Source organism: Ursus americanus, chromosome 19 (assembly GCF_024610735.1).
Source record: "Ursus americanus isolate L20-20 chromosome 19, mUrsAme1.1.p, whole genome shotgun sequence".
NCBI lineage: Eukaryota > Metazoa > Chordata > Mammalia > Carnivora > Ursidae > Ursus > Ursus americanus.
In genome coordinates this window covers 16,482,221-16,508,962 of record NC_142145.1, presented here as the reverse complement: position 1 = coordinate 16,508,962, position 26,742 = coordinate 16,482,221, and the positions used below count along the sequence as shown (strand labels likewise).

General features: G+C 47.8%; 1 protein-coding gene and 1 long non-coding RNA gene across 10 annotated transcripts in view; one reads left to right on the top strand and one right to left on the bottom strand.

The window, feature by feature from the left end:
* ALPK2 (alpha kinase 2) overlaps nucleotides 1-26,742 on the bottom strand; it is a 124,873-nt gene that overhangs the window by 34,258 nt on the left and 63,873 nt on the right. For all 5 annotated transcript variants that reach the window (XR_006778214.2, XM_087869773.1, XM_087869774.1 and 2 more), the window contains 4 exons: nucleotides 9,325-12,523; nucleotides 6,060-6,207; nucleotides 2,467-2,594; nucleotides 2,322-2,357 (listed from right to left, as the gene is read on the bottom strand). Coding sequence is in view for 4 of the 5 variants with exons in the window: in XM_087869773.1 (XP_087725899.1) it covers nucleotides 2,322-2,357; nucleotides 2,467-2,594; nucleotides 6,060-6,207; nucleotides 9,325-12,523 (3,511 nt within the window). In the remaining variant the exon portion in view is untranslated. The remainder of the gene's footprint in view (nucleotides 1-2,321; nucleotides 2,358-2,466; nucleotides 2,595-6,059; nucleotides 6,208-9,324; nucleotides 12,524-26,742) is intronic.
* LOC123787425 (uncharacterized) lies at nucleotides 5,385-14,862 on the top strand. 5 transcript variants are annotated; one of them, XR_015727609.1, is made up of 4 exons: nucleotides 5,385-5,879; nucleotides 6,005-6,228; nucleotides 9,455-10,053; nucleotides 10,152-14,862. It is a non-coding gene; the product is annotated as an uncharacterized LOC123787425 (long non-coding RNA). The 5 variants fall into 5 exon arrangements; XR_015727610.1 differs by lacking the exon at nucleotides 6,005-6,228 and having other exon boundaries at nucleotides 5,387-5,471; nucleotides 5,818-5,879; XR_015727608.1 differs by lacking the exon at nucleotides 6,005-6,228 and having other exon boundaries at nucleotides 5,395-5,879; nucleotides 9,455-9,848; nucleotides 9,921-10,053.

Here is a 26,742-nt window from a genome sequence, read left to right as displayed (position 1 = left end):
CGGATCACAAAATGAAGAAGGGATGCTTTTCTTATATAACCCAAATCTTCCCAATTCTAGTTACATGATTAATTTCATGTTAACAATTTGGGCCCTAATACCACTTAAAGAATATAGAAGTGTTCTGTGTATACACACCAGAGCCCCGTAAATAAAAGCTATATTTACCCCATTTTATTTTCCTTCATAATCCCCCAAATTTCTGAAACTCAATTATTCTTAACAGAAATGAGTGCACGGAGTACTTAAAAATGCATCAAATTTAACACAGAAGTTGTTCCAGACTATGTGCTCAGAAATAAGAAGTGAAATTTTTTATATAATACTATATTGGGTATAATTAACAATCCTGTCTATAATTTCCAACAGAGATGTCTACTTAACAAAGATAAAGCAATGAAAGGGAAAAAAATAAATCTTAGGACTCTTCTTTGAAAGCCCTCTGTGCTATCATTAAATTTGCTAGCTTGTGTTTTATTTGGACCATCAGTCATTTTGGGCTTTCCCACAAGCTTGGTTTTATTAGTTTTTTAATTAGAGACCGACTTGTAAAATGTTATTTGTTCCTCCTCTGGAGAACTCAGCTAATAAAATGTTTAGTGAGAGAGACTCCTCCAAATAAGAAAGGTGATAAAGAAGTCATTGGAGGCTTCTTCATCTGAAAGATCAAGGGGATGGGGAGGAAAGTATGGGTTCCCCAGCTTGGTGAGTCACTGTCACTGGACCCCCCAGTCACAGGGGTTCCGACACTGGGAGGAGGTGATATCATTGGGTCTAGACCCAAGCCCTCCAGTTGGAATCACAGGGTCACACTAGCAGCACCATTTCCATAAGGTGATCAGCAGCTCATCCCCACTGGGGTCTCATCCCAAGTGGAAAAAACCTAGAAAAATAAGTTTATGCCAACCTAAATGAACGAGGTCATAGCAAGTATCTGGGGTGTGAAGGCCAAGCAATGCTAAGAAGCTGCTGACACAGAGAACCCTTCTTCTCAAAGCCATTTTGTTTTCTCATGTATAAGGAGGAAGGACATCCTTTTGCATATTTAGACTTTCAGGGAGATGGGGGACAGACATGGAAAAAGGATCTAAAATTATACAAGTACACACCACACTAAAAACAGGTACGTAGCATTTGAATAGGTTTGCAAAGAGCCTGTGTTTGCTGTTTTGGGTAAATATCATGATACGTATTTGCTAGACAACTTCTAAGTCAAGACCCCAGCGCCTTGCCTGTGATGAACTAGGTGTTCTCTATCGCAATTGCATTTACTGTCTTGTCTTCACAAAGATTTCGGGTGTTTTGTTCATCTAAGAATCAGCACCGGAGGTAAATTTCATTATGATGCTAGATCAACTGAGTCATCAGTTTTACTCACACCTCTTCGAAAAGTGACCAAAGCTCCTATGAGGGGCTAAAAGCTGTGGTCACGTGGGTGAGGGCGGCATGCACAGGTGGGTGCGTGCACAGGTGGGTGCGTGCACAGGTGGGTGCGTGCACAGGTGGGCTGCAGCCGGCTCGCTCCAGCTGCCGGAGGGCATCTTGTCCTGGCTTCATGTTTTCTCGATGCCACACTGGCAGTTTAAAATTGGCCGTGGTGAGAGTACGCCACAGAAATGAGAAAACTCAACAAATCAGTCCCGTCCCATTCCCCACCCCCTACCCTGGGCAGGTCCTTAAACTTATTTCCCAGCACACCACTGGGTGGGGATGGGCAGGTGTGTGGGGACAGGTAAGTTTCCCTAAGAGGAAATACATGCCAAGCACAGACTTCACCAGACTGTCCTCTGTGGTGGCCCGGCAGGTGACTGTTCAGGAGCCATTGTTATGAGGTTGTCGCACCAGTGCCAAAGCGCCAAAGGAAAGCACCAAAGCCCATCTTTCATTTTCATTAAGATGCAAACGACTGGAGTTACTCTCCTCGACACCTGGCTGTCTTTGGAATCGGCTCAGTTAGTCAAACCGCAAAGTAAACCGAAGACACAAAACAGAGTGCGTCATTGCCGGACCCTGAAACCCCCCTGCAGAGGGGCTGGATGCAAGTCTGACACTTAAAGGAAGAAAGAAGCCTTACCCCAAAGCCCTGCCAGCGTGTCCTCGCCCAGTACAAGCTACATTCTGATCTGTCATAAACACCGCACTCACTACAGGCCCTGCAACTCGCTTGAGCTAGCTCATAAACTGTCGTTCCTGTCTCAGTCATTCCTGCGCTCACTCCTACTTGGTCGATGGGAATACTGCTTCTACCATTGATTCCAGGAGCTATTTCATGCTTTGATGGAGTGCCCACGTCCTTGGACATCCAGCTCAGACTGGCTTACCTTTCATATCCTGGTGACTCGTGAGTTGTTTCAGAACTAGAAGAAGACAAAGGAGAGAGTGCCTTCAGTACGCATGGGCATTCTGAACTGGAGGGGGCGCGTAGAGCTCGTGGTTTTCACCTGAAACTGAGCAGCTGGGGCTTACCTTCAGCCGTGAGGTTAAACTCAGTGGTCACTTTCCCATAACTGTTCTTGATGCAGCAATAATAGATGCCCTGGTCCTTCTGCCCAGCTTGCACGATGGCCAAGGACACGGGGGAGTTGTCGCCTGCACTGCAATAGGGGACATGAATATTTGAACGCTTCATCATTCCGAGGTTGGATTTTTCTAATACACTTAAGGAGAAAGAAACACATGCTTCCCTGCACTCATGAGCTGGGCCAGGGGGCTGGCTAAAGTACAAGACCTCGATACGCTGTTTAAATAATTCACTTAACTGGGAGGGGACAACAGGTGCGAATTTGGTGTAACATCCTCCCTCCCACATGCGATATGAATACAGAAACATGGGGGGGTTGGCTGCCGCCAGTAGAGCAGAGAACCGGAAACGTGAGTTCTGGGGGCTGTCATGAACATTTCTGCTCAAATTCACCCCAATTATGTTACTAATCCAGGCGCTTTGTGCTTGAAGGAAACCTGAAGATTCCAAAACCAAATCTAAACACAGACACAATAAGGGACAAGAGAAAGAGGGTCTCTGTTGTAAATAATGATGTGTGGCTGAGAGTGTTTTTTTAAATAGGATACTCCCCTACTGAATACCATTCATCCATCCACCCTCCCACCCAGTCAACATTGTTCAGTTCCAGGCACTGTGCTACGAACAGAAAAACCGGAGGTGATGGTGATGGTGATGGTGATGATGATGATGGTGATGGTGATGATGATGATGGTGATAGCGATAGCTAGCGTGTGTTGAGCACTTGGTACTCGCCAGGCATTGTGCTAATGACTTAAACGTCTATTTCATGTTGCGCATGGATCAATCTAATGAGAGAAGTAGTATTACTATTCCCGCTTCACAGACGGGGAATTGGGGCATGCAGAGATCAAGCACGTGAGCCAAGGTCACACAGCTGATGAGGGTTGGGCTGGGACTTGAACCAAGAAAGCCTGAGTCTGGAGTCCTCACTTTGATCTCATTATGCTGCCTCGTCAAGTGATCTGTGATCACTGCCCTCAAATCTGGGATAATGAGAATGATGGCTAATGCTCCAGTCTTCATTCCAAAGTCTCAGACTTAAAACTTACTTTGTAGCCAAAAAATTCCATTAAATATTGTTGCGGTTTGCTCTGAATGTTGTTAAACATTCACCAGGTTTGTCCGTTTCAGTTTGGGGTCAGTTCACAGTTCAACCACAAATTCCACTTGTCTTGACTGTCTCACTTGCTTATTGCACAAAGTATTCATGATCAGTTGGTTTTTCGGGGGACATCAAGTCTCGGATTTACACATGTTTCATGTACCAATCGCTTAAAAAAAAGTCCACGAAATCATAATACATCGTCCACCGACAGAGCCTCTGAACACATGCTGAATGCGTGTTTGAAAGTGGACAGGTCCAGTTATGAGCAGAAGATTTCCTGTTGGGCTGGGAAACACTGAGTCACAGAAGGGCTGGGGCAGTGTCTTTCTCTGTGGCCTACTGGTCAGTGCAGCATTTCTGTCCCTGTAAGAGGAGGTCAAGATCCCCCGGGAAGGCTGAGGGCCGAACTAGGATTGCCCCACGAACATTTTTCTTCTGCTCGAGAAATTCCCTGATTCTCTGATACTCGACAGAGAACCTTGGAGGCCTTTTCCTGCCCTTCTATGTCACGGTTTCACGGGCTCACCCAAGGCAAATTTAATTATGGGAGAAAGCTTCTGTGCGTGACTCTGCTCTTTACATTCAGCCCCCCTTCCCCGAGGCATTTTTAACTTGCAATTTATAAGTTCCGTCTAGGAGAAAAGATAATCCCCAGTGTTTATTACCTGTCAAATATTCACCAGTTTTGTATTTATTTGTAAAAGTATTATTTACTGCATTTCGTTTGCCTGACTATATAAATCTCATTCCTCCAATGTTCCTTTGAACAGCATTACCATCTTACTGGTTCTTCATTATTGAATGAGTTGAAAAAGATCTTTGCTACATGTTTATATTGTACTTGCTGGAGAGATTTCAACTTCTTGAAAATTATGTTTTGACAAGGCAGTGAGATACTTCTTGGAGGGACTGGAATGAAGGGTGAAGGAAATTTGGTAACATTTAAAAAGCCACGTGAAGTAATAGAAACGATTTCTCGAGATACAGAGGAGGTAGGAATCCCGAATATTCTCCAGTGTCACCACAGAAAACACAAATGAGTGCACCCAAGCCAGTGTTGTCAAGACGAAATGAAGCCAACATTGCTAAGAACATAAAGGCCTGGCCACGTGTCACTAGTACACGGCAAGCCTGCTACTGTCATATGCGCCCCAAAGGGAGGTCAGCTTTTCTAAAGACATCCCAAATGGAAAAAGGACGCAAAAGATTCGGGTGCCCATTCTGAGCTCAGAGCAAGACTGCGAAAAACCCCACTGGTTAATTATCCTTGGCTGACAGCTACAGAAAGTTTTTTAAATGAATAATGAGTGCTTCTTTTCTATAAAGGTCTAGGGAGCAGCCTTGATTTAAAAATCAAGTCATTTATTCTCCATTCTAATTCTTAAGCCATACATAAGGCAGGCAGGATGATGGCAACGTTTTAGGCAGCAAGGCATTATTCCATCCATCACAAGCCAGTTAGATTTTCGGGAGTGATGTCATGGAAAAGAAACTATAGCTCAGATCTGCCATAGTTGCGTTTGGGACATAATTTCCAGACAGATGTTCCAAGCAGCCATATTTAATTAGACAGAAAGCTCTCAGATTTTTCTTCCTTTTTCAGGCTGCTTGTCCCGAGATGAAGGGGGCAGGAACATCTCCCGTGATTCAGACAGCTCAATGGGGACCTCCTTTGGCAGAAAGAAGCACCTTGGGACTGTTTGAGTTAGAGTGGGTTCCACTGAACCACGTGATCTTATGAGCCACCCCCGCCCTCAGGTGAGTCAGATGAAGCCCAAGGTCCACAGTCCACATGAAGGAGCATGGATTGCCCGCAAGGTGCTTTAGGAAGCCGCTCGTCAGGTTCATTCCACACGGAAACTTTCAGCAATGATTCTCACTCTCCTCTCTCCCCTCCGCCTGTCCTCTCCATCCTAGAGCCCCAGAAATAAACAGCAGTTTCCATCTCAGACCTGGCTCTTTATCCCCCTCCAAGCTGCTACTTTCTATTACCTTATGGTATAGAGGTCATTTTCCTTTTTTTCTTCCTTTGGATTCACCTTCTTAGTGTTGAAATTTGTCAGGCTCATGGGAATTTATGAAACAGAAAACACAGCCAAATTCACAGGCATACAGAAGAGAGCTCTGTAATCTTGGGACCACAGAACCTCAGGCTAGAAGATGATCTCACCTGTTCCCTTGATTCTAGAAACATCATGAAAGGTTTCCTGACTTCCTGAGGCCACAGAACTCAGGGGTGGCAGAGCTCAGGTAAGAACCCTCTACGGCCTTCCCTGTCTCGACATCTGTCTTCGGTTACTTACGTCTTGGGTACTTTGGGTGTGGAGTTTCGGCTTCAGTTTTCCTTTTTACTTCTTATAATCATTTTCTTTAAGAACTACGATATGGAACAAGCAACAGCTGTGAAAAGTGACCAGGCAAATATCGCACCTTCTCTGCGCTTGGGCGATTGACTTTGAATCCTTTGTCCACCAGATAGTAGAATCTTCATGAATTTCTGCAAACTGGCAGCTTAATCTTACATTCCCGGAGTGGTCAGGGTACATCTCTGCTTGGATCTTTTTCAGTAAGAGCGGAGCTGGAAAGGAGAGATTTGCAGGTCAGTGTTCTTACAACAGTTGCAAAGAGCTTCACAGTGGGGAAAAGGCTTTCCCACTGTATCACATTTCATTCTGACAACAATCCCAAGAATAGGGATAATAATTATCACCCTCAATTTAGGGGCGAGGAAACCAAGTGTCTGAGGGGAGATGTGGCGTGGCCAAACAGTCAGAAAATGAATAAATCTAATAGAAAAATCTCATTTTTCATTACTAAAAACTCCCCAAGTGAGATCTTTAATGCAAAAATGAAATAGAATGCAAGAGACTTTTTTTTTTTTTTTTTTTTTTTTTTTTTTAAGAAGAGGGTAGGGGACTGTGGATACCCAGTCTATAAACCTGGGCCAAATAGAAATGCTTTCATGATCACCAGACGGTCCAGGTCAAAATCAGAGCTGGGGATTAGGGAGCAGAATAAAATCCAGATTATCCAAGTAATTGTGGTGAAGCCCCCAGACACAGAAGGCGACTCAACAGTAAGTTATTTATGAATAATATTCATCCATCTTTCCCCTTGATCAGTTGTCTTCGCTGAAGATATCCTAACGGATCGCAGTGATGTCTGATATCAATTTCATTAGCAAAAGAGAAGCGTCTTCTTGAATGAAGTAAGAGCCAGCAGGAAACCATTCCCCAGGGGGTTAGCCTGCGCTCTTTGAATATCGCCTTTTTCAATCAGGGAGGAGTGCACTGCAGGCCAGGGAAATGTAGCATTACTCAGGGCAGCCACTGGGCGGCAGCACAGACATTAGAACGGGAGGAGGACGGCTGACCCAGCCAGGTGGGCAGAATGATTTGGCAGTAGGTTACTGAAAACATGGTGTCAGGCTTCTGCAGACCAAGTTCCCTAACTCCGCAGCTGTGGTAACCCAAAACATGACGTAACCCACGGCCAAGCCAGAAGTCCTCAATGCTGACGCTTCGTTTGCCCTTCTCCCTCAAATCCCCCTACTGTGAGGTCACCAATGGGTTAAAGGTGCCTCTCATCCCTCCTGATGCCAACAGACATTTGGGCCACAGAATGCATATTTAAAAGCTTATTTTCTTCCCAGGAAGTGATAATGGGCTGCTCAGGGAACAAATTCCCCAACTAGAAAGTAGCTGACGACACTAACAATATGATGGGAGAGAGAGAAAACATACCACGTGCTCATCGATGGCAACACCCATTTCAGTGCAAACGGCCCTACAGAGCTAGCCGAGGCCCATAGTCTCAAACTCTCGGTCCAGAGTTTTGACCCAGCCTGCGTCCTCATCTGGGACCTAATTCCTCAAGGGCCCTTCCAACACGATGCGGTGGCAGTCTGCATGACGATCTGTGGATACCTGAATGTCCCTAAGGCTGCCAACCCCATCCACCGCCCATTCTAAGTTCTGAATGCAAAGTTGGGGGGACAGAGGGAAGGGCATACGGTGGGCAGCAGAATGAAATGAGGGTCTTGGAAAGCTAGAAAGCTGGCTGGGACAAGAGGCCTCGGGGCTTTAGAAAGGATCCCTGTTTGTGTGGGGTAAAGGGAGGAATGGCGAGGAAGGAGCTAAAAGGAAGCCCTCCCTGGGAGTGTGGCTAGGTTCTTCTGTGCGTACCCTGGCCAAGCGTTGAGGGGAAAGGCTAGAGCAGTCCCCGTGGATAGAAAGCTTTGAATGTCCCCAAGAAAGGTCAGTCGGTTTCATTTCTTTGAGTCGTCTGAGTCACTGCCCTCCCCCGCCACATACTAACTGCCCCCGTGCTCTGGTGCAAGAGCGCCCCCCTCCCAGAATGCTGTGCTCATATAGGCCGTATAGACGCCCAGTGCAAACTCCACCAGCCTGTGCTTACCTGCACAGTTCTTGTTCCTACGGTAACTCGAATAACCACGGACAAGGATTCCAAATAGACGTTTCCCTTTGGGCTGAAACCACTTTAGCGATCTTTTAAAATACTGCTTCATCCTCTTTAAATATGGTTTTTTGGTTTTGGGGTTTTTGTTAGATTTTATTTATTTATTTGAGCAAGAGTGAGTGAGAGAGGAGAGCGCACAAGCCGGGCAGAGGGGCAGAGGGGCAGAGGAGAAGGGGCAGAGGGGGAGGGAAGGGCAGACTCCCCACTGAGCAGGGAGCCCAGCTTGGGACTGGATTCCAGGACCCCAGGATCATGACCTGAGCTGAAGGCAGCGCTTAACTGGCTGAGACACCCAGGCACCCCAATTTCAAATATGTTTTAAAACATATGTCCGAGAAACCCGGCTGGATGCCCCCAAACGTTCAGAAGGCAGTTTGGTATTGAATCCTGTCTGCAGCAGGGGCTGAGGGCCATGTGCTGTGCACGGGGAATTGTGCTTCAGTGTGGAAGTCTGGAAACTCGGGCAGGAGGAGCAAAGCCCCCGCTTCGGGTTAAGGGGGCCCCAGCGTCGGGCTCCCACACTCGCAGATGGGCAGAGGGCATCACCTCTCTGCCGTGTCTTCCCTTCTGACTCCTCCCACCCATGGGAAGGGAAGGAAGAGCTCTAAAATAAAAGAGGCTAAAGTTCGGGTTAAGGGATGGGGTCAAGGTGACACCCCAGGCAAAGCAGAAGTGACTGCAGTTACAAGGACTCTGAGCCTCAAGGGGTCTGAAACCAGGAACGGAGCTGCCAGGGCACTTTAGACTGATAAAGAGGAGGGTGAGTTGGAAAGAAATCTTATGCTCCCATTTGGAAGAAAACCCAGGATTCAATTAAGCTGTTTCTAATGAAAATCACCAATTAAAGGGGAGACTCCCAAATTGTACCTAAATGTTTATTTCTGTAAATCCTGCTTAGTGTGTGGTCTACTTAATTATACTAATTAGCCACACTGATGAATTGCTTCTGTTTATCTTTTAAAATGTTTTTTAGAGGATAATTAAACCGAAAGTCATCTTAATCACGCTCCCTCGATTAAGCCCACCTCCAGGCAGCCTATTCCGGTGGTTCTCTCTCGAGATCACCTGGGGACCTGTTAGAATAGAAACCACTTTCTCCAGCCCGAAACTGGAATCAGAAACTCTGGAGGTGGGGCCTGGTAATCTGCAGACAGGAACTGGACATCTGGTTCGCAAACCCAAACGTTAACAACGACAGAAAGTGACAGAGCCTCACCTTTCCCTTCTCTTTTGCAAGGTGCCTTTTTTGTGTCTTGTGTCTCGTCTGCACCGGATGCCGACGTTTCAAGTTCAGGAATCCTTTTGAGAAAGCTTGAACTTTTTCTGACATTCTCCTTCTCTTCCAGTCGCAGCCTCAGCGCGGCCACCCTGGACAGAATTTTCTTCTTCACCCCCTCAGTTAAATGTCCACTCCTTGAGGTTTCTTGCTTCTTGACCTCCCCGGAACCGCTCCCCGCTGGAGGAGACTTTGGGAAGCCGAGGGTCTGGGCGGCCGTGGGCCCGAGCGTCTCTTCCCTTGGTGTTCGCCCATAGCCCAGATTGGAGCCCTGGGGACGAGGGCCGTGCAGCGTCTTAGGAACTTTCTCTGATGCACGTTCACCTGCCACAGATGCCAAGGTCACAGACAGGGAGCCCGATGCACTTGCAGGTTTGGCTTCCCCAGCGCAGGGCTCCTCCGTCGTAGGTTCCTGGATTTTGTGGCTTTTTGCAAAGTTTGTGATGTTTCCTTCAGCCCATGAGGTAAGAGTGAGACCACTGGGGGAGGGTGCCAGTTTCCCACACTCACTCTCAACGGTTCCTCTCTCCTTTGAGTCAGAAAATGCGTCTCGGTGGTTTCTGGGCTCCACGAAACCCTGCTCGGGGATGTCATGAATTTGACCCAAGGAGTTGTGAATATCAGCTCCAACAGATGCATGAGTCATCACGGCAGGGCCATCAGAAACAGGTAAAGTGGGGAAAACGGATTCTGCTTTGCTGTTTTTACTTCGTTCAGCCTCCCCTGGGCTTCTCACGATGCCCTCTTGTATTTGGCTTATTCCGCAGTCACATGGAAGCGTTCCCCCTCCTTCGTCAGGACTCGGAACTTGCAAGATGGCAGGCTGGACTTCCAGTCTCTGGCCCACATGCCCATCATTCTGTTTCCTCTCCTCGCTGATGACAGCTGGCGTGGATGCAGAAGGCCCTGCTGTCTCAGCCCGGGTGCATACCATCGCACCTGCTTCATCCGTGGGATCCACAGAGGACTCTACAATTTCAGGGCAGGTCAGAAACCGTCTAAAGAAGGCAGCAGGATCTGCCTGGATTTGGTTTTCCTCTTGGTTTTGACTCACACTGTTAACACTTTCCCTCTTGCCAGTTTTGGAAGGCTCTGATAGCAAGTCTGCGGCATCTACAGGATCCACAGATGACTCTCGGAGTCTGGGTTGGCTCAAATACTTGGAAGAAAGACTACTCCAATACGCACGGCTGGCTGGTTTTCCACTTTTGTGGGTTTCTCTGTTATTAACAAGGGCTGAGCTAGACTCAGCCTGAGGGCTACGAGCCTTGAGAACGTCAGATACAGCCCAGACCGAGTCAGGAATTATGGGACCAGTTTCCAACTCCTTGTCCTCGGAACCTGGTGGTTGTCTTGCAGGCCAGACTTCTGGAATGGAAGCTTCCAGAGTTATAATCTTCAGCTTGTTGCCTGCTTTCCAAAGTCCTGGCCCGCTCCCTCCGGACATTTCCAGGGGGATGTTAGAGAGAGGTGGAATGTGTCTTGGAGCCTGACCCCCATCTTCCACAGTGGCTTCAGCCACCTTACACATGCTAGTCCCCAGGCCTGAGCTCTGTCCTCTCTCCGCCCTGGAGTTTGCTGAAAAGTGGTCCAAGGACACCAGGTCTAATTCCCCTGGGGCAACAGCTGTCGTGGGCCAACTTTCTTGGAAATCATCTTCGGGAGAACTCTGTCGGGGTAAGCTCTCTTGCTGGATTCTCTGTGTTGTTTCACTTTCTTTGTCTTGGAAATTCTCTTCAAGGCTCCTTCTGTCTGCTCTGTCCACAGTCAGGCTCTTATTTCTAGAACGGTTATCAGTCTGAAGTGGAAAACTGCAGCAAAATCCCTCTACTTCTGGAAGCTGAGGAACATGGACATGGACTCCTGGTCCACTGGGAACCACACGGAGGGACTCTTCTAGCGATTTGGGTGTGGAATCATTTAAGATATGACCCAACTGTGCGTTGGAAGGAAGCTGGCAAATGTTTTCATCCAGTGCCTGAGGTGAACTCTCCTTGGGACCATGTGCATGACTGTTCTCAGCAATTGAAGCAGGGAGGTATTTAGCTGGGTGGACTTTGGTGGACATGGTAACCGTCGATGTGTCCCCACTCTCCCTGGTCATCTGAAGACACTCAAGATTAGCAGTTAAAGTCATTGGCTTCTCATGAGGAAACATTACAACCGAACCTTTTCTGGCTGGTGTATCTGTCGTGTCGGGGACACTGATACTGGGGCTCTCATCACCAACTTCTGGAAACTGCACAGAAGAGCTGTTCTCAGAACACAGAGGCTGTCTTTCCTCAAACCCTCCTGAGTTGCTGGGGCTTGGCCTCTCCTGGCCAGCCCGTACTATGGAGACCAATGTGGAGGTGAAATTCTCCATCTCTGCTAAATTTTCCCCTGTGCCACCTTCACTGGCTTTTTGTAAAATGTTCCAGGTAAAAGTACTGGTAAAAAGAGGGGGCATGGCAGAGTTTCGCTCCTTGCTGCTCTCGCGTGGAGACTGTGGAAGCTCAGAACCTTCTGTTTGAGAAAGAATGCCTGGCATCTCATTATCAGGAGACCATGAATCAGATCCTTTGCTTTGACTCTCCGCCAGCTCTAGGTCCATAGAGCAAATTTCCTGAGGCAAACATTTATCAGCTGAGGCTCCAGCTGGAGAATCCGTAGTTTCACATGTTCCTTGGTCACGGGCTTCAAGACGTTCCCACACGCACGCGGCTTCCCTGCCCCTTGGCCCATCGCATAGAGTTTCCGGGGTGGGGCTGGTATTTGTGGGTCCAGGGAAAGCAACAGAGAGAGCCTTGGACTCCCAGGCATCAGCGCTGCCCTCCTGGGGGAGAAGCACTGACAGCTCCCAGAGGGACGTATTTTCGTTATTGGCATCTGGGATGCTCAGCTCATATCCTAGGTCTTCCCAGGACCCTCCAAGTGCGTGGTCTTTTCTGTTTTGCTTTTCTGCATGCTGTGGGCATCGAGTACAGATTCCTTGCTCCCGGCATTGGGCCAGTGACGTGTCTTTCTCGTTGATCCCTCCTGTGTTGGGGAAGGAATTTGTTGTGGTCCCAGCAAATGCAGACTGCTCCCCAGCAGGATCTGAGAAAGTTGGCAACGGGCTGAGAAAGTCTCTCTCCCCGACTGTTTCCTGAATTTGCACCTAGGAAGATGAAAGTGATATTAATAGACTTGTTCCTAGGAGAGCCCACAATTGGGCATTCCTGGGAGCCCAAGAATGTTAATCCTTGATGACTGTAATAATGGACAAGAGGAGTCGCAGGAAGGATTGAAATCTGAACACTGGTCCCCAAGCCCTCTCTAGCTATTAGAGACTTCCCAGAGAAATGCACACTTAAGCAACTGTGTTCCAGGGGACCCTTGGTCAAATTCCCTATTATAAGGAAAAAGCCTTCTGACAGTCATCATTTAATGCTTTCTTGTCTCTCTCAGGAAATAAGACAGAAATAAATTGAATGTAAACTATTTTGGTCGCGTTAAGTCACCAGGGCTTGTGTGTATCTCTCCAGAAAGAAACATTTCACGTGATCATAACAAATGAAACATACAGTGCTTGTAAAGTAGCAATGAACAGCCTTTGTCCCCAAAATATGGCAGTTTGCTGGTTAATAATGTTACTAAAGAACAGAGAAAGGCCTGTCCTTTGAACCTGCCTCCAGTGAAGGAATGGGGTTACATCTGGCCACCAGCACTGCCAATTATTTCTGCCCCCTGAAGGTTATAGAATTCTAGAATGCCTCTTCCACTTTAAAACAGATGCCCTGTGGCAGGCAAACCATATCGACAAGAAGTAGAAGATTCAGGGGAAGAGAGAGACACAGAGAGAGAGAGAGAGAAAGAGACGGAGGAAGGAAGGAAGGAAGGAAGGAAGGAAGGAAGGAAGGAAGGAAGGAAGGAAGGTTAGCTCACTCTGTGAGGAGTGAACCCTGACAGTTTTGTGACATTGTGGCTATTGTTTAAGGAAACAACAAGATCTTGGACTACGTTCTTGTCTCTTAAAACCTTTAACTCATCAATTATTTCAACACACATCAAAATCATGCCCAGCCAACAAAAAGGGAATTGGTGCTAAATTTTGGCAAGTACCTCTATTTATGCCCCCAGGACTCCTGCTTTGGAGCAGCCCCCTTCAAATGTGCAGAAATTGATGAATGGGCTCACAGAGGGGAGGAGACAGTCTCCTAGCGTCTAACAAAGCCGACCTGGAATGTTCTGGGCACAGTGTGGCTCCAAGTCCTGAGACTCATTCCCGTAAATCACACAGAAGAATCTTGGGTCTTCTTGCCCTGCAGTCAGTCCCTTTACATCTTATCAGTGGGGAAAAGAACATCATAGCTACACGTCCCCCCACTCACCCCCAAGGCTGCCTGCTGCCACGAGTGAGCGATTCCCCTCTCATCTTCTTAAACCCACCCTGATGTTCATTTAATTCTGATCTTATTGGCACCCAAATGCTAAATGAACAAGAAGAAATGTAGTATAATTTCCTGCACTGGACGCTCCATGAGGGCTGGGACTATCGTCAATTCAACAAAGGTGTATTGAAGGCCTCTAGCGTACTGGGGAGTGTCCCAGGTGACGCAGATACAGCCCAGGCAATATGCCCATCCGGAAGGAGCTCCCCTTCTATGTGGTATTCAAGGCCTGTTACAGCAATTAGCACCCAGCAGGTGCACCGTAAGCACTTGTTGAAAGAAGGAGTAAACGAATGAACCATCCACCAGTTCAGACAGCTCAAGCCAATGTCACCCATTAAACCTCTAAATCTGAAGGGCTTTGGACTTCCGTCTGCCCCTGACTTTGGGAAAACTCTATTTAAAAAAAAAAAGACTTAAAAAAAATAAAGCAGGAAAGACTTTTAACCAGAAGCAGGGACACTACTGATTCACATCCCAGTATTTCTAAAAAGAAAAATGTAGTTACTCTCTTTCTATATCCTCCATCACATTAAAATGGAAAAGGGAAAACAAGGAAAATCACTTCTGGGAAATAAGACACAAGGTATTTTTTTTTTCTTAGTGTCAAGAAGTTTCAGATGTATATGGTTTCACCTCAATACCTGAATCTCTATAACGCATCTACAGAATGCGATTTTCATGTGCTTTTTTGGTTCAGTTTTTTCACAATGAGCGGAAGTGCAAATATACTGAAATCTTAAGCACAGAAAGTGTAAATAGTTTCCTGATCATGATTTGAGAAGTGAAAGAAGACTGTCCAGTTAAAAACACCATGACCCTCTCCTGAGCCTTCTTCCCTGGCCTGAATTTCTACTGCCTATGTCAGTCCTTTATTTTAAGATCCTGTCATCATTGCATTATCCTCAGTGGCAACAGACATTTATGGAGTAGCTGCCTTGTGTACAACTCTCTGCCAGGCACTGGACAATTTTTTTCCAAGGGCTCCAGTTAAAAAGCCACTCTGTTACTTACTGGGATGTTACACACCCATTATTGCTTATTACCAAAAAAAAAAAAAAAGTTATAGGCTGACACCTATCAGACACTAGCTTCTGGAGAGGGTGAGTCACAGGACAAATAAATTTTAATCAGGGTGACTCTGGTCATTGAGAGATATCAGCTTAGCCATGGTATCATGCCTTGATTTCCAAAACAGTCATGTTCCTATTAAGGGATACTCTCTCTTGCTTTTAAGATAAAATCCCACTTTAAAATAGCCTGGTGAAGCCCCACATACGTAAAGAAGTATGGCAAATCCTTGACTGTGTGAATTCATCCACTTGACAAATGTTTACTGAGCACCTACTATGTACCAACTTATAGTCTAAGCACTGGGGAAGCATCAGTGAGCATAACGAAGACTGCTGGCCTTCTGGAAATTATGTCCAAGCAGCAAACTACACAAACAGTCCGCTGCTGATGTGAAATTCCACAAATGTGATTTGAAACAATGAGATCTTCTCAAAGTGGAACCTTTACCAGCCCAGTGCATACTTGTCAAGGCTGAGACTCGATTCCAAGGGCAGGCTCCTTGGGTCTCATTCAGAGACTGACTCAGAGAGAGAGGGAAACCACAGACTCACACCTTTCAAATGAGTCAGACCTTTCTTTTAAGAGGAGATCTCTCAGTGAAGTCATTGTGAAAGAACTCCAGCCAGCGATTCTCCTGCTTCTCGGCTATTCTCATGATGGAGGGGGCGCTGAGACTCAGGGGGCTCTGTTGGTCAGAAAACTGTTCTCACTCAGGTGAAAAGAAGGGGAGGGTCTGGGGCTCCAGGAGGAAGCCCAGTGTGATGCGTGAAGTGTGGGCTCTGAGGACTGGGCACCTGAGTTCAGCTCAGTATAGTATTGTATATATGACCCCAAGTAACCTCTCTGGTCTCTCTGACCCTCCGTCTCCTCCTCCGAGGCTAACCACACGCTTGCCGGCACCATCCTGCCAAATCCCCGGCACTCACTGACATGAGCTTCCCTTGTTCTCTATGCAAAGAAAGTAGTGGCTAGGACCAAGAGAAAACTGAGCGACACTGATAAGCAGAGAAGTGAGCCCTGGGCGTCACATAGGCTTTCTCATTTGATTGGCCAAGTAAATCTGGAAGACTGATGCCATCTTCCCTTCTTCACTGAAGAGGTGAATAGCCTGGGTGCAACCAGGAGACAGCAACACACAGGACATTAAGTAAGGGAAGCTGAAAATCAACAATTGTTCGCTGCATGGAAGAGTAACTGTAAGATACTGGGAAACCCCAGCACGCTCTAAGGGGAGGGAAAGCACCAAGGAAGGACGGCTTGCGAGGTGCTCAGTCCTAGCTGGAGAAGGTGTAAACAGGCCGCCAGATGACAGAGAAGTTCACTGGGTTAGCCAGGCCAGAGCTGGTCTGGAGCTGTTGGGTGAGCAACAGAACTTCCACACGCAGGGGGGAGAGGCAGTCAGCACCTGGCGCAGAGGTGTGCAGCGGGGTCTAGCCCCTGGCGAGGGCAGAGCTGGGGCCTTCACAGTCGCTGGGCAACATGTGGCGGGAGTAGGGACAGGGAATGACAGCTCTGCGTATTTGGGGCCACAGGAGTTCAGACGTTGGTACTGAGAGAGGGCCTGCAGAGAGGGGGCCATGCAGAGCTCTCGTTCCTGAGTAGAGAGGGCTGCAGGAGATCATCCCTAGGCCAAGGCCACAAGGTTGCAGATGGGCCATGCTCTGAGCCCCGTGGCTGGGGCCAGCTCTGTGGGGTGAACACACACACACACACACACACACACACACACACACCCCGTGCTGAAAATGCCAAGGGTCGTCCCCCTCGGCAGTGTCCTTCCAGCACCTTCTGCTAGAACACTTTGCACTGAGCTTACTTGAGCAGAGAAATGGTTAATGAAATTCCATTCTCAGTGAGCATACCTGGAAGGGTGCATGACAAGCTGAGGGCCAATCAATTGAGAATCGACACATGAGGTCGCTGATGTTCAGGGGTTAGAAATCTCCCCAAGGTCCCAACGTTAATAGCAGAACCAGGATTTAAAGCCAAGTCTGGCTATCAAGCCCTTTCCAACTCAAGTTTTCGAACAAGAGAAGTTAAGGCAAACACCACCGAAAGGCTGGGAATGTCCCCTTAATTTGAAAGCTAGCACTTCTGGGCTCCTGAGACATTTTGGGTAGAAGACTGTAATGGTCCCTGGTATGCAACATGACCCCTTGTTTATCTGTCAGCTTCCTCACAAGCTCTAAGGGCAGGGACTCTGTTCTTCATTTCGAAATTTCCAGAACCTTAACCCATAGTAGGGGCTCCATTAATTTTGCTGCATGAGTAAACATCTGAATGAATACGAGGAGAGGAAATGGTGAACCAAATTTAGTAACACTTCCAAACCTGTTCTTGAAAGCAGCATTGGCCTTGAAAACCTACCCTCGGCTTGCACCACATTTTCCAACCCCTCTCTATCAACACGCCTCTCATTCTACAAACGCATTGTTTCCTTCACTGGCCCTTTCAAACCTTTGGCTTCCTGAGGAGGACCCCTTAGGAAACGTGTGTCATCTCTTCATCCACCCCGTGGTGTTCAGAGTTACACTCCTCTTCGTTAATGAGAGTGTCCTCAATGCCAACAAAGTGCATGAGACTAATTTAGTCACTAACAATAGAAGGTGGGAAGTGATAAGATCCCTCTTCTCAAATAGCTTATAATCCAGCTGAAGAGACAAGCTGTACGAGGAAAAGATAAATAACGATTCTTGACAAGTTGAGCCAACAGCCCAATGGGTGGATTTTAGCTATCAGTGACGCTCCAGGAGAGGGGGCAAGGTCACCACCGAATTCTCCTACGTCTCAGATACAATCCCTGCCGTGCCAAGACCAGATGCTGCACTTTTTTTTTCTCCAGAGAGAGAGAGAGAGTGTAGGAAGGGCAGAGGGAGAGGGAGAGAAAGAATCTCAATCAGGCTCTCCACTGAGCGTGGAGCCTGACGTGGGGCTTGATCTCACGACCCAGGAGATCATGACCTGAGCCGAAATCAAGAGTCGGAAGCTTAACCTACTGAGCCACCCAGACACCTCCAGATGTTGCACCCTTATGTTACTTGTATCAACTCTCAGATAATTCTTGGACGTTTCTCTGCAGCCTCAGGAATCTTCTCTACCGAGTGGAGTGTGGCCGATGTGGTAGGCACTGTGGTGGACTAACGCAACCTTGCGTTACCTTGCTACCTTCAACCAAAAAAGCTGGAAAACCACATAAATAGCTGGATGCAGAGCTGGGTGGGACCAAGGTTCTCGCTAAGGAGACACAAGGGGCATTCTGCCAAGGGACTTCTGAGGAGGCTTTGCTTTCCTTATAGAAGGCGCAGATGGGGCAGCTCCCTTGCCTACGCCCATCCTTCTTCCTGTCATGAAGATGGCTGGTGCTGAGCTATCTCCGTCCTGTCAAGAGGCAACCATCAAAAAATGAAAGTCAGCACACGGTGGCTGGTGGAGCAGAACGAGGGAAAAGACTTGGAGCTTGCGGGCGTCCTTGAGCCACTGGAACAACACTGAGACCTTCTACCCAGACTTCTGGTGAAGTGAACGGCAAAGATTCTTATGTCTGAGGCCACTAGTTGGCTATTCTGTTCACTGAGGCTAAAAGCACTCCTACGGACACAAGAGGAAAATACATTGCTGGGGGATGAAGGAAAAGGCACGTGAGGTTGGCGCTGGAGACCTTCTGGAGGCATCTGGGTGGCTTTGGGTGGAGATTAGTCTTACAGCTAATGTCACAAAGGCAGGGGTGTGGCTCTTGGAAAGGGGACTCCAGGGGCTGGTCGAAACACCTCAGGATCAAAAAGGCGTGAGGCAAGGTGAACCTGAAGTTGAACTTGAAGGGGGTCAGAATGGGGAAATGTGAGGAGATACAACCCCCCAGGGCCAGGAGGGTCGAGCCACTCAGATCCTTCTTGGCTGGGAACATTGCCAGGGGCTGACGTGTGCTGGGGAGGGGGATCATTTTCTTTCTCTAACTCCTGTTTCTTTTTAAATGTTCTTTGAATGAATGCTCTTTCTTCCTTATCTGGACTAGACATAAATAGTACCACGTTCTTCGCCAGTTGTCCATGCATCATCAATTTCCCCCGCCTCCTGGTTCAGGAACCTGCAAGCCGGACCTTCCCCACTCCCAGCCATCCTGGGCGGCTGCAGCCTCGCCCCACAGCTCACCTTTCCTCAGTATCTGCTGAGCCCTCACTACGGGCACAGCGTCATTGAGCCGTTCGGTCTTTCGACAGATCAAATCCATACCACCTGGGGCAGCAACACTGAAATAGCCCGGTGCCCAGCAAAACAAGCTTATAGGCAAACTAGAATATTTCAGGAACTTGAGTTTATTTTTAGGAGTTGCTGGGTTGCCCAGAAAGGAGCTTCACTTAAAGGCTCTGAACGGTAAAATAACACAGAACGTGGAGGACAGTCGTCTAAAACCCTCACCCTGAAACCTGACCCTGAACACCCGTCATTTGACCTGCATCTCTTCATTCCATTCCCTCCCAGGAGACCAGAAATCTGCAGCCGGCTGGTGTTCCAATCCTGTCCCAATTTCTTGGAAAAGTGGTAGAGTTTGTAAAATGCCAGTTCAATCTTTTATTGGGAGGGAACTGGGTTTCCATAACAAATGTCCTTTCCTGGGGCCAAGGGGCTCTAGTACATTTGGTGGAATCTTTGCCTGGAAACATCGTGTGAGCAAAGGACCATCAGTGTGTGGGTCAGGAGATCTACCTGTTTCTCGTGCCTCTCAGGTGATGGGAGGCAGGTGCTGTTACTACCACCAGTCACTAAGCCCTGTGTGACCCTTAACACGGGGCAGACGCTATGCTAAGAGCTTTACGTATGGTAATAGAGTTAATGTCTGTAAAATGCCACAGGAAAGTACACCTTTGGGACTTGGGGTTGTGTAAAGTTAAGGACAAATATACCAGCTATCCCAACACACGAGAAGACCTCTATAGTATTCAACTGCCAAGTATGAGTCGGAAAAGTTGCCTTCCTCCTTCCCCATGTGCACCTGGAAGTTCAAGGGGAGATATGCAAACACAAGGAAAATGGAGTTGGAAAGGCCCGTGGTTTTTCTTGAATTCCTTTTCTGAATAGTCTCTTGGTTTTTTGCTGTCTTGAGGAGACAGGGGTCAGATGAGGAGATTAAAGGAAAGTAGAATGGGTGAAAGATTGAGGAGTGAGCCTCAGAAAAGCCGGCTCTGGTCCTGGGTCTGCTGCGCCATGGAAAGTGGCTTCGGAGAAGTTACCGGGTCCCTCAGAGACGGTTTCTTCCACAGTAAAGTGAGAGCCTGGAGAGTATCTCTTGGCCCAGACGGCCCTGGTGTTCTATGTCCTGCTGCCTCGTAAACACAAAACACTGAAATGGGGCTTAAAGCTCAGCTTCTCCTTGGAACCGGATTTCCCTTGGACTCGTAAGGCTTCCAGATCTAATCCTCTCTGAAACTATGAGAGCTATTAGAGAAGAAGACACAGCCTGTCCCATACCCACATACCTGATCCAGAAGGAGCCCATGGGGACCCCAGAGAGGACCAGGGAGGAGACGTTGGGCCGGTCACTGTGGGGCCCCATGTCCTGATTCTTGTCCTGTCTCCCCGCCTCGCTGCTCCTCCCTCCTCGGCGCAGTGAACACCCTGGGTTTCCAGTAGGCTGCACTGCGCCAACATAGGGGTCCCCAAGCCCACCCTGCAGAGTTCTGGTGGCTCACAGACCTAGTCCAAGCCGATGAAAATCTTCACAGCCACAGAGCAGAAGGGCAGGGGCTGTCAGCCCCCAACTCTGCTAATCCCTTTTGGGGTTGAGAAAAGTTATGGCTTCTTCTTCTTCCCCCAAATCTTGTTCTACCTACACAATTTGGTGTATCATTTCAGGAGCTTCCAGACCCCCTTGAGCGCATCGATCTCCTCCTCAGGGCCCACGGGAGCCACGGACTGAATTCCTGCTATTGGTTGTGAGCTGCGGGTGAGTTGCGTGGTCCTGTTGACTTCCCACAGCCTGAAACTTCTATGTAGGTTTCAGATTGGATAACGGGGGGGAATTAACCCTCAGTCAGGTTCTAGGAGAGCATTTGCAAATCAATCTCTCTCTTTATAGTTTCTAGAATTTGTGAGCAAAATCAAAACCAACGTAGTAGCAATTACTGTTCGGCACTGACAATAATACATTGTATGAAGCAAGTTCTTGTAAACTTTAGAAACAGGAAATACTTGTCATGGTTATGACGCTACCACCCTGCCTGTTCAGCGTGGCTTCACGGTGCACAGCGGCGATGGCCTCGGGCACGTGGAAAATCTGAATATAAATGTAAATATAGGCAGGTCACTTGTCTTGGATGGTCATTACCAAAAATGAGGAGAAAATGCAAGCCTGGGGGCTTGAAGAGTCCCTCCTCTGCCCTCTGTCTCTTACAGCAATTAGTAATGATAGCTCTGTGCCCAGGTTTGGCTTCTGGTTAGAAAATGTCTCCCCAGAGAGTTCAGTTCTCGAAAGGTACAGATACGGCTTGGACTAGGCAACACAGCTACCCGATTAGATTCAGAGACAGCTTCGTTGGGCAGAAGCAACATTTCCTAGGTAGTCTTACTCAAATTGGTGCGAGGCACGTAGCAGGTGCTCAGAAAATAGGCCGAATAAGTGAAATCCATCCAGTCTGTTCTCGGGCCGGTGTTTCTTTGCCAACCCAGGCAGGAAGGTTTTGCCTCTTCAGAGATGGCTCTTTTCTCGTTCCCTGTCGGGATGTTGGTCTGCTACCTGAAAAGTTGCCCGAGGGTCCTATGCTTTAGTTAATATGTATTTTCTACTAAAATATAAGCCTTCTTCATCTCTCATAATCTGTTGCTTGGTTGGCCTTGGTCTTTAGATCTAAACCGAAATCATCTGTTCTTCTTTGAGGAGAGAGAGAGAGAAGTACCTCTTTTTTCTACCATGAGCGAATGAGGTTCCAAATACAGATTATCCAGAAGACATCAGCATACTCGCACCAGTGCGCACCAGGCACTGAAGGTGGCCACGTCCAAGGACCGTGGACACAGTGTTGAACGTGCGGTTGAAGGGCTACGTTGAAAACACCTGCACTGTGAAGATGAATGGAATCAAAGGCTGGGTGGAGAGCAAAGAGGAATATGGTGATTAGACCAGAAATTCAGGAAGCCATCAAAATCAACTCTCCCATTGTAGATGGGAGGAAACAGAATGATTCAGAAAGAAGTTTTGGGAAGCTGAAGTTCTTAGAGAAATGCTGGGAGACCTAAGAAAGAAAGACAATGTCTGGGATTCAATGCAGTGATTTGAGCCAGGAGAGCAGAAAATATGCTGAGCTGATATTTGCACTGATGGTGGTTTGAAAATTCATATATTTCTTCCTAGATGCACGAGTATATGCAAGCCCTATATATATATATATATATATATTTTTTTTTTTTTGAACTGATCTTGTCTTCCTCTTGAGCTCTCAATCACATGTAGGAATTTGAGGGCTGTGTGGGGAGTAACAGTTTTCTCTCTGCCTAGGCCTACCTCTGATCTAATAACTTGCACATTCCTTTAGGGAATGCCCAGGCCCTTACTTCTGCTGGTTCTGGTCCTGCCCCTGTGGGAGCTGGTGTCTGAGTTATCCACACTGCTACGTGGGTGGTGGGCTACTCTCCTGTCCCAAAATGGAAGCAGGTGAAAGATCTGTTCTCACGGTTTCCCTTAGCTGGTGCTAGCACAGTCCTGATGCCAGGAGATGTGAAGTCTGGGTGGATGTGCCCCTCGGGGTCCTGACTCTGTCAGCCTTTTTGTCCCAGCATCTCTGAGGGCACTTTCCAAGGGCTGTGTACCCTTGTCCGAACTCTCACGTGCTCCCACTGATTGTGCAGACATAAGGCTCCCTGATCTAAGAAGAAAGGAATTTAGAAAACTCCTCTCTCAACAAAATCCAACTAAAAAATTATTGTCCTGCCTACCCAAAAATGAGAACAGACACCTTTTTCTTTCCCTCTGTTTGCTTTCCTCAGCACAACCCTTATGACCGTCTTCACCTTACCCTTGAGGCGACCCTAATCTCTTGAGCTACTTTGGAAGTGGGTCCTTTAGGCAGAAATGGAAAAACAGAAATTTCTCTTTCTGACATATCCCTGCACACCATTGGCAACCATATCAGTTTCCCAGAGCTACGGGAACAAATGACCACCAACTGGGTGACTTAGAACCACACGCCTTATTCTCTCAAATCTGGAGGCCCGAAGCTTGAAATCACGGTGTCCCAGCGCCATGTTCCCTCTGAAGGCTCTAGGGAAGAATCCTTCCTGTCTTTTGACCTCCTCTTAACTAATGGCATCTGCGAAAACCCCAGTTCCAAATAAGGTCACATTCTGGGGTTCCAGATGGACATAAATTTGGGGGGACCATTTTCAACCCCCCACAACACCCGTTGCCTTCCCAGCCAGTCTTATTGGCCTTCCCTCCCCACAGTCTCCAGTTTGCTCAGCAGTGATGCTTTGTCACTTGACGGGTGATGTGGGCTTGGGGTTTAGAATGATGTTCTAGCTGCAGGATCATTCTAGGGAGGCTGGCTCTCTTCTGAGGTTCTGCTTGCTTCTGTGGTAAGCAGTCTGGAGGGTGGAATTCAGTACAACCAAGGGTCTATCCCTCATCGCTGCCCAGCTTCCAGACCCTATCAACAGTGCCGGCCACTTCAGAATGTCCTTACAGGGACCAGGCCAGGCCTGAGCTGGACGTTCTCCTATCTGCTGATGGAGAGGCGGTGACTAGGCAATTCCTTATGTTTGCTGTCACAGTGAGGCCCTGAACTAGAAATGCAAACGATGAGGGAGTAAGCAGTTCTCGTGATGGTTATTTTCCCACCCGACACCACCAGTTTGATGGTAAATGTGAAAGCACTTGTTTTTAAACCATCACTTAAAAAAAAAAAATGCCTGAAATCTCAAGGCAGTATCAAAATACCTGTGCTGACTCAGAAAGATAATTTTTCAAGCATCAGCAGAAAGGGGAACTTACAGAATTTGCAATTTTACGACCCGCCCGCCCCCACCCCCTCCTCAGCTCTTCAAATGCGGTGGAGGCAGCAGATGGGAGGAGGTGGGGGAATACGATTGCTCATGTTTGTCTTGCCTCTTTAATGAGATTTAATTCAGCACTGTGTTTGTTCTGGGCATTCGTGGATGAATCAGACCCAGAGTCTGTCTTCACGCAGCTCACAGAGCAGCAGCCCAGCTGAGCCCACAGCTGTACGGTAAGGTGAATGCTGGCAGAGGTAGGCATAACATGTTATGGGAGAAGTTAATTCTCCTTCAGGGAGAGGGGAAGGGACGAGCATATCAGAGAAAGATCCAGAATTCATTGATGTGCTGCCTATGCATTTACATTTCTGAATTCTTTCATTCCTTTATTCAGCAAACACTTAGAGAAAGCTCTCTGTGGTCCAGGCTTCATCATAGCTGCTGGGAAAAGAACATCAGTAGCCAAAGACCGTCTTCTTGGCATTTACTTTCCGTGTAAGGAGGCAGAGAAGGTTAAGGAGGTCAGAACGTTCCATCAGGAGAGCAGGTCAAGGAAACAGCATGCATAAGACACTGGGGCAGGGAAGCCCCCGGTTGTCTGGAATGAGTAGGATATGGGGTTCATGGAAAGGGCAGGGTAGCAGGGAGACTGCGGTGATCCGTGCATGTCGTCCAGAGCATTTCAGGTTTAGTCCTGCAGAAAGAGGCTCCAGGTTTGGCCAGGCCTGCGAAGGTGTTGTCGTTTTAAACAAGGGAATGATATTCCCAGAGTTAGGTTTCAGGAAGATTGTTGCCGCAGCACGTGGGGAGTGTCTTAGAAGAGAACATTGTGCACATTCCCAGAGGACGGGAAGGCTATGGCTGAAGCCTTGACGAACCTTCTCCATCTCATCAATGATGTCGAATGCCCACTCTGGAGAAAGATATCTGACCACCTTGCCCTGGGAACTGGTCTAATACTGACCCCATATTGGTATATGGTTCTGACGATGAAGGCCATGGGCTTCCTCACTTTATGTGAGTAGGTCATACACACACATGGTACAACATTCACTAGGTTCATGGGGAAAGGACATGAGTGACCAGTAAGTGTCCCTCCTACCCCCGCCACCCACTCAGTCCCCTTCACCAGAGGCGATCACAGTTATCGGAGTTTATTTTCGTTCTAAAGAGAGTTAAGGAACTCAGACCTAAAATGGAATTAGGAGGCTACGTAATGTGGTTCGGGCTGAGGGCCTGGAGTCAGGCTGACTCTGTTTAAAGCCAGGCTGCAGCCCACCCCACCCCCCAAACCGACCCAGAGCCCGGACAGCCACAGGAGTTCTCTTGTTGGGTTGTCAAGATAATTCAATAAACTAACCCACTGAAGTCTTAGTACAGTGCCTGGCACAGATTTAAACTCAATAAACATCAGCTATTATTAGCTCTTGGGCAGTTGAGTGTGATGGAGGAGGGTGGAAGGGAAGGGCACATTGAACTCTTTCTGTGGAAGCCTTGCTTGCTCAAAGTGTGGTCACTGGAGATCCCTGGGAACTTAGTGGAAACGCAGGAGCCCAGGCCCCTCCCTAGACCTGGTGAATCAGAAGCTGCTTTCCAACAACTTTCCAGGAGACCTGCACGCATGTGAGAGCGCAAGAAGTGCTATCCTATTCGAGCCCCAGATCCTTAAGGGAATGGGCCCTAGATTCCCTGCCTCTGGGCAAATGCTGATGCTGACTTTTGACCTTCAGACGGAAGCCCTTAGACATCTTACGATGAAAACTCACTTTTAAGGGAAAAGCAGTTGCTCCCCCAACCCCGGCTCCAGCTTGCTATTCCACATCGGATTTCCCAAGCCCAATAACCTGTGACCTCAAACACAACTGGAAAGTGTCCCCTTTTGTCCTGAGTAACCTGATAGACGGCTCGGGGGTGGGGCGGCATGTTGTTTTTAAAGTGATACAAGAGACACAGAGGAGGCTGCCCGACAAGCAGCAGGGCTGCCAGGATGCCAACTGGGACATGAAGGCCCTGGGGGGCTGCCTTAGAACTGGGCCTTAAAAGTAAAGGCTCCACGGGGTTAGGGCTGCGAGGCTGGAGGGGCTCATGGGGTGATAATTGCTTGGTCCAAACTGGTAGACCATGGCTGGGAACATACGGGATACAGGAAGCAGCCCTTTCCTTTAAAAATAGAACCACAGGGCCACCTGGGTGGCTCAGCTGGTTACGTGTCTGACTCTTAATTTCAACTCAGGTCATGATCTCAGGGTCATGGGATCAAGCCCCACATCGGGCTCTGCGCTGGGCGTGGAACCTGCTTAAGATTCTCTCTCTCCTCCGTCTGCCCCTCCCCACACTCTCTCTCTCTCTCTCTCCCTCTCTTAAAAAACAACAACAACAACAACAAAAACACAGAACCACATACTGTAATGGTGGGTGCATGTCGCTATACATTTGTCCAAATGTACACCACTAAGCGGGAGCCCTATTGTAAACCATGGACTCTGGGTGATAATGATGTGTCCGTGGACGTTCATCGATCATAACGTCCCATGCTGGTGGGGGATGCTGACAGTCGGGGAGGCTGTGCATGTGTGGGGCCGGAGGTATATGAGAACTTTCTGTAGCTTCTGCTCAATTTTGCCAAAAACTACTCTGAAAAAGAAAAGTCTATTTTTTAAAATAAAAAGAAAAGTCTAATTTGTCACTGAATTTGTCAGCTGTAGGAGGAAAAAAAAAAAAAGAAACCAAGGTTGAGGCCTGGGGCACTATGCTTTTAAAAAATCACAATTAACAGAAATAATTTAAGAACTGAGAGGTCCAATCCAGAAGACGTTAGCCATTTGCGGCTAACGAACACTTGAAATGTTTCCAGCGCAACTAAGGAACTGACTTTTTAATTTTATTTAAT